This window comes from Salvia hispanica, chromosome 1, assembly GCF_023119035.1.
Source record: "Salvia hispanica cultivar TCC Black 2014 chromosome 1, UniMelb_Shisp_WGS_1.0, whole genome shotgun sequence".
NCBI lineage: Eukaryota > Viridiplantae > Streptophyta > Magnoliopsida > Lamiales > Lamiaceae > Salvia > Salvia hispanica.
In genome coordinates, this window is record NC_062965.1 from 46,631,308 (window position 1) to 46,639,298 (window position 7,991).

The following is a 7,991-nucleotide window of genomic DNA, read 5'->3' on the forward strand; positions in this document are numbered from 1 at the left end:
TCCACATTCCTAAACACGAGAGAACCAAATTCTCCCCTTGTGCAACCAAATGTGCCTTGGTTGGGTATGGGATAAACCAGAAAGGGTACAGATACTTTGATCCATCCACTAAGAAAATTGTCACCACCATAAACTGCAATTTCTTGGAAACTGAGTTCTTTTACTCACACCACCTTAACAGTCAGGGGGAGCAAAATCCTAAAATTAATCACGGGGACTGTCTAAGTTGGTTTGTGCTACCTCCAAGTCCTTTGATTGGGGATCAAACAGAGGCAGTTGTCACTGCCGCCGAGCAAGCCTCTCCACAAGAGTCTCCTCAACCATTGCCTCCCGATCCTTCTCCAAGAATATCTGAGGTAAACCCCGAACCTGAGACTGAGAAGATTACTACAGTTGTTACTAACAGTGCAGAGAATGGGGATAATGTTGGAACATATATACTAAAAAGCATTTTTCGAGTTTATTTTGAATTTGATAAATTGCTTGTATATTGTATACACTCTTCATTTAATGAGAATAATAAATGTTTTCTTCATACTGTGTATTTTACTTTAATGGGTATTGACCGTATCTAATTATATATTAAATTATATAATTAAAATGCCGAAAAGTAAAATCAGTCTAAGTCTTCTACATTGAAGGTTCGGTCGTGGAACAGGTCATCACAATAGGTGGCCCAACCGGTACCTTGTAGAAGTAAAACTTTTTCACAACCTATATAGGCCTTGGCTACCTATCGTGAAAGGTTGCAGTGTCCATCCGAAAGTCGTCTTTACCTTGAGAATGACTAGTGATACTGGTGTGGTATAGCATTGAATGGATCTTAAGCATAGACACGTCTTTGTTGCTATCTACTGTAAGATGATGTCTTGGAGATTTAATATTTCCTAATCTTTGTAATAATATAGGACACACGTTATTTAATCATACGCTGTTTTGACTTATCAATAGGTGCGGGTTTTTCGCAACCCATTATTCCTGATATCTTGGGTAGTAGTAATTAATAACTAGTATGGTGTCAGTTTTATTATTACATTGAATCGTGTGCCTGTGTGGTTTGAATATATCCTCAAGAGGTGTTCTAGAGAAGTTCTATTATTCGAAAACCCGACCGGTTTGGATTTAATCCAAGAATATATAGAAAAGGAAAAGTATATTTTGATATACATCTCGTACTAGACAAACTCTTGGAAATAAAAAGATATTAATTAATTTAAAGTCTATAGCAGACTACAAATTAGTTAATGGATATAGAAAGTCTTAGACACGGGAAATAATATATTAAAGAGGTTAACCCGGATTGCTTGTAATCACGGATTGGATGGGCGGTCAGTATTTCTTCGATAGTGGCACAAGAAATATTCCATTGGCCTTATATTGAATTATGGGTTATAATTTAATTAGTAAAGAAGGTCCAATTGGGGAGGCCCAATCCAAGCCCCATAGATCCCTAACCCAGCCCATCATAAACTCTATAAATAAGGATTTAAGGAGAGGAAACAATAACACAACACAAAACCCTAGCCTCCACACTTGGAATTTTCGACCCTCTCTCTCTAATAGAGGAATCGAAATTCCTAAGTGTGTTCTTGGTTTTCTTGTCTTCTCCTTCAAGATCCTTATAATTTCTAAAAGATTCCTCCCACAAGGAATTTAGATCTATAGAGTTAAGGGCCATAGGTTCGAAGATCTTTGGTCTTGCAATCAATATCAAGTTTCAAGATCTACACGTGGAGAAGTAGCGAGCCACTTCGATTCTTTGGAGAATCATAATTGTAAGTATTCAACATCATAATTTAATTCTAAATTATGTGATTAATTGAGCAATAATATGTCTCTACATGTTCAAGCATGAAATTGAATCGATCCACATAATCACCTAAATAGATTATTTTGTGGATTTATTTGTTATTGCAATTTCCGCTGCGTTTTTCCCCAACATATAACACTGTTAGTGATACTGGGAGATACATCCTTCCATATAGAAGCACTCGAAGCAATCCCCCGAAGAGACACTCTCCCGAGAAGATTGGTGCAAAGAGCCGATATGGAGTGGCAAAACTTGTGCAAGGAAATCTGACCAAGATTGCTCGAGCCTTTGAAGCGGCACTATATGAGGAAAAGGAAATCCCACAAACCGCAGAAGAGGCAATGAAGCATAGGCAATGGAGGGAAGCCATGTTCACTGAAATGAAAGCATTAATGAAGAATAATACCTGGATAAAAGGAGAGCTACCGAAAGGAGTCAAAGCCGTTGGATGTAGATGGGTGTTTACAATCAAACGAAGACCAGATGGCTCAATCGAAAGGTACAAGGCACGACTTGTGGAAAAAGGGTATACTCAGACATATGGAGTTGACTATGCGGAGACCTTTTTGCCAGTAGCAAAGATCAATACAGTGAGAGTTCTCTTCTCAATTGCGGCGAACAAGGATTGGCCCCTCCACCAGTTTGATGTGACAAACGCATTTCTGCATGGTGAGTTACCAAAGCCGGTATTCATGGTTCCCCCTCCGGGGTTCACTGAGGAGTTCCAGCCCGGGGAAGTATGTCAACTCAAGAAGTATGGATTGAAGCAGTCTCCGAGGGCATGGTTTGGTAGGTTCACTGAAGTGATGAAGAAATATGACTACAAACAGAGCAACTCGGATCATACATTGTTCATCAAGAAGAAGAATGGGAAGATCGCATGTCTTATCATCTATGTTGACGACATGATCATCACAGGGGATGATGAAGAAGAAATCAGCGAACTAAGGAAGAATCTATTCAAGGAGTTTGAAATGAAGGACCTTGGCCTCCTGAAATATTTTTTGGGAATTGAAGTTTTAAGATCAGATCGGGGAATCTTCATCAATCAAAGGAAGTACATTCTTGATCTTCTAGCTGAAGTTGGGATGATAGATTGCAAGCCAGCCGACACTCCTATGATACAGAATCATGGATTACAGATTCTCGAAGGAGCAAGACTCACCGACTGGGGGAGATATCAGAGACTAGTTGGGAAGCTTATCTATCTCTCCCATACTAGACCAGATATAGCATATGCCGTGGGGTAGTAAGTCAGTTTATGCACTCACCACAGGAGGATCATTGGGAAGCTGCACTGCGGATCGTTCGTTACTTAAAGGGCACTGCCGAACATGGGATATTGTTCGAGAAACATGGGCATTTGGAGATTAATGGCTTTACTGATCCAGATTGGGCAGGAAACCCGAATGACAGAAAATCCACTGCCGGGTACTTCACTTTCGTTGGAGGCAACCTAGTCACTTGGAGAAGCCAGAAACAGAAGGTAGTTGCACTCTCAAGTGCCGAAGCGGAATTCCGGGGAATCAGGAGTGGTCTCACTGAAATACTTTGGCTGAAGAGACTCATGACAGAACTTGATCTTGACATACCCAAGCCGTGTAAGCTATTTTGTGATAATAAGGCTGCTATCAGCATCTCCGAGAATCCTGTCCAGCATGATAGAACAAAGCATGTGGAGGTAGATAGGCATTTCATCAAGGAAAAAATTGAAGCTAAGATTGTTGAGTTGCCGTTTGTTAAGTCAGAAGATCAGTTGGCGGATATTCTGACTAAAGCAGTGAACTCCAAACATTTAGAGAAGTATTGGGCAAGTTAAGTATTGAAAATCCCATCACTTAACTTGAGGGGGAGTGTTGGAAAGAAATCATAGCATTAATATGATTTATTCTAATTGATCATTCTCCGAAAATAGAATAGGATCTCCTTGATTGTATTACCATATGTAAATTGGTATTTTGCCTATAAAAGGCTGTAGACTCTGTAATTCAAAGTGAGCAATAATATTACAACAATTGATTCCCCAAATTCAATTCTTCAATTACTGATAAATTTTAAGATTAAGAATCTAGGATATCTGTGTTTTCTTTTCCATTCGATCATTTCTATGACTCGTCTCAGAAAAACATGCTTGGATCCAATACTAAAACACCAACTAATACTAATATACTATGGTTATTTAAGGTTTAAATATTGTTAATAAATTATAGAGCATTTTATACTTTATATTATAGGGAAAGGTATATCCGTATATCATATATTCATCCTTTACTATAATGGCGATGACTAGTCTTCCACACAGAGTCACTATCCATCAAGTAGCAACACTGCAACACCATACACATCCTTGTCATAAAAGAAGGCGCCCGACGGCCCTCCACGAGGCAGCAGCGCCACTTTCACCACCCTCTGAGCAGCCTCCTCGGCGCTGATGGCCCCGAGATTGCCAGTTAAATCCGTTCTTGCAAAGCCAGGGCAGAGGCTGTTGATGATGAAATCAGTGTGCCTCTTAGCCAACACTTTTGTGTATGCATTCAAAGCTGCCTTAGAGACTTGATAGGCCGCACCATGACTCAGCCATTTGTTCTCTTCCAATCTTTCCTCTTTGAAATCAGTGAGGAATTCTTGCACCACCTCATCAATGCTCTCTTCTGTCAGCCCCGCCTCGTTGGTCAACACGGCTTTCGCGCGCTCATTCCGCAAGTGCTGAAGGTGGCCTACTATGGAGGAGACATTGACAATAGTTGGTGAATCAGATAGTTGGAGGAGAGGGATGAAGGCTTCTGTCACTCTCTTTACACCGTTGAAGTTTGTCTGCAAGCACTCTTGTGCAGCCTCGTATGTCTGGATTATAGTTCCACTTGCTTTCATCGACGTCTCAGCCTTTGAGTTAGCAAAGACAGCCTCAGCAATTGCTTCTACCACCTCTTGAAGAATTGAAACATCTCCCTCCAGTCCTACTCCTAATACGCCTACATTGTTCACCTGCACAAAAATTGCTTTCAAAAATGAATATGATTAGATATATTGATACAATGAATTGATACCAGAATGTCAAGCCTCCCATATTTTGTGGTGAGGAATTGGGCAGCAGCAGCGATGCTTGCAGTTTCGACGACATTGAGTTGAAGAAAATCCACATGATGAGAGAGACCAGAGTCCTTGAGCATTTGCAGTGCTTCAAGGCCTCTCTTCTCATCCCTTGAAGTTAATATCACTGTAATTCCTTTGGAAGCTAACTGCTTACATATCTCCAAACCGATTCCTTTGTTCCCACCTGTGACTAATGCATACCTGACACCTGCATCCGCCATTGATAGTGAGATTATTTAATGTTCGATGATATTTTGCTTTTGCTATGTGGATCCGATGAGATTTCATCAACATATGTAGCAAAAGGAAATTGGTGAGGCATTTGCATAGCTGACCTTAATATTCAAGAGATTAGGCATAGCTCACAAAAACTAAGTATAGCGGGAACCTATATTGTATAGTGACCTATAATAGTAAACTATGTCGTGTTATTGAACATTGACCACACAATCCTTGAAAAAAAAATATTGGCGAACTTTCCCAACGTATTAATTTTGGTCCGTAACATTTGAAAATGTCTTCTAATGTTTATTAATTTCGATGTAATATCATTTGCACTACTTTTTCATTATTTCGAATTTGTTTTGGACGAAAATACCATCAAGCATATGAAGGGCATTTCACCACTATTTTCATTTTTACCAGTATCAAATAAAATGGAATAGCAAACTAACATAAATAAAAGGCAATTCCAAAACATATTTAATTTAATAAAAAAAGTTACACCCTCCATCCCATATAAATATGGACATTTGGGACGACAAAAAAATTAATGCACATTTAGTAAAGTAAGAGAAAGATAGAAAGAAAAAATAATTATAATATTATTAGTGGAGAACATAGCCCATCTTATTAGAGAGAAAGATGTTAAAACAAATAGAATGACATATTTTTATGGTACATCCCAAAATGGAAAACGTCCTTATTTTTATGGGACAAAGGGAGCACAAAGGAAGGACCACCAGAGAAGGAACCGCCGGGGAACATCAGAGGTCCGTCGGGATTCATTGAAAACCAGCAGGATTCATTTTTTGCTTGAGATGAGAAGATCAGACTGGAGTGAAGGAGTGATGAAATGAGGTGAAAATCAGGGAGCTGTGACGACCATCAATCCCTAGGTCGGCCGCCACAATTTTTTTCGGGCAGATGACTTCAATAGCTATTTATATTTCGCTAGTTTATTCTATTTATATTTTACTATAAAACAACTATTACCTCGTCCATTGATAATAACTTGGGGACATGAGTTTTAAGTATTGTTAGTAAAAAATGAGGTTAAACTCATTAAATGGAGAATTTATATATTTATAAAATAGATAAATACTAATTTTAGTTAAAGGAGTAATTATTTTTATGAATGTTGATAGGGGAATTGCTAAAATGACAACGCTAACTTAACTGACATTGTACCACTAACTAGAACCGTTAGATTCTCAACCAGATTCATCCTTAGTCTGCCATGTGGCAGTCTTGGGTTTTAAATAAAAAAATTAGAAATAATGCAAAAGGCTATAATTGGAAATCAACATTCTAGCAGATTCTCTCCAAACGTAGATCACAGTATTTCCTCCTCCCCTCTTTCTTCAATTTCTTTCTTCAATTTCAGTAGTTAATCCATCAAATCTTAAGCAAAAAATCGCCTTCAATCTCCTGTTCTCTCAATCGCTTGCGCTACTTTCATTCTACTTATTTCAATCTGTGTAATTCTTCCTTCAATTCCGCAGATATTCAATCTCTGTAATTCTTCATTAAATCTTCCATCTTCATTGAATCCATGGAGAATAATGTTTCTGTTGAAGTCCAATTCACTAATTTCGCAAACGGTAAATATTTACTTATAATCACGTGATTGTTAAATTGCTTATTACAGATCAAGGATTTTGATAGATGACTGAATTTTGCGAATTAGATATGTTATTGGACTCACGAATTTGTATCTTCTCTTGTAAATGAAATTTATGTATCGGGAATTGAATCGTGGGTTTTATATTTCATAACTTACTACAATTTAGTGATTAAATGTTTGTATTGCCTTACATATTTCGTCTATCAGATTGCTTGACTGAATATGTTATATTGCTTGATTATGTTTACTAAATTGCATGTCAGTGTTTGGGGATTCCTAGACGATTGAAGAAATTCTCTGATTTCATAAGCTTGCAAATGAAATTTATGTATTTGTAATTAAATTTCATGGAATTCAGATTTAAAGAATGATTGTAATTTATTGATTGATTGTTTTTATTTCTCCATATAGATTTTGTATGCCATATTGCTTGTTTAAATATGTGACATGGCTTACTTATGGGTATTAAATTGCATGTCAGTTTTAAGATGTAATGCTAGATTTTGGGAAAGAGTTGAGAGCAACTCCGTGATACTGAAAAGAGGAAAAGAGTGGAAGAAGATTTTTATTTCATTGGAAGACCGCATGTAGACACCGAAAGAGTTGAGAGAAACTCCTCGGCATTGCTTGTCTGTAACAAGTTTTTTCACATACTATCATAAAATTTCAATCAGTGCTTGTCTCGGAATATGTAATTGCTTGGTTGCATGTGTTGGATTGCTTGCTTCATAATCTGAAATAATATATCTTGCCATTAATTCCATATTCTTCTTTATAATTTAATTGCATCACATATTGCATGCCATGTCAATTTAAAATGTATTGCATGTCAATTTATAATTTAGTGCTTGGTAGTACCAATGATTTAAACAGATTAGTGCTTGAAGTTTTTTATAATCAACTCAGAATTCGTATTTCTTGCTAGCCAATGTATTAGAATTTGCTACAAGAGTTTGTTTTGCTTACCAATGTGTCAAAATTTGTTTACCATTATAAATCATGTCTTATGCGTATTTAACATTCAATGTCTACACCAAACAAAAAAGAAATCCAAAAACCATCAATGTATACTCCAAAAGAAACCAACAATCATCGACCATCAAGAATTAGTTTATTCAAAAAAATTTAATACAAAACACAGTGACGTTCATTGTCCTAAAACAATATCATTCACTATTCAAGGTCCGGGATACTCTGCAACCATCTTTTCAACATCAACACGTCCTTTCTTTTGTGCCTCTT

The 7,991-nt window shown here is 37.4% G+C and overlaps 1 protein-coding gene across 1 annotated transcript; it reads right to left on the minus strand.

Annotated features, from left to right (window-relative positions):
• Nucleotides 1-4,003: 4,003 nt before the first annotated feature.
• LOC125202473 ((-)-isopiperitenone reductase-like) lies at nucleotides 4,004-5,185 on the minus strand. Its single transcript, XM_048100874.1, has 2 exons — nucleotides 4,858-5,185; nucleotides 4,004-4,795 (listed from the first exon to the last, which is right to left on the minus strand). The coding sequence occupies exons 1-2, from the start codon at nucleotides 5,122-5,124 to the stop codon at nucleotides 4,118-4,120; spliced, it is 945 nt and encodes a 314-aa protein (XP_047956831.1). The 5' UTR covers nucleotides 5,125-5,185; the 3' UTR covers nucleotides 4,004-4,117.
• Between the last annotated feature and the right edge of the window lie 2,806 nt (nucleotides 5,186-7,991).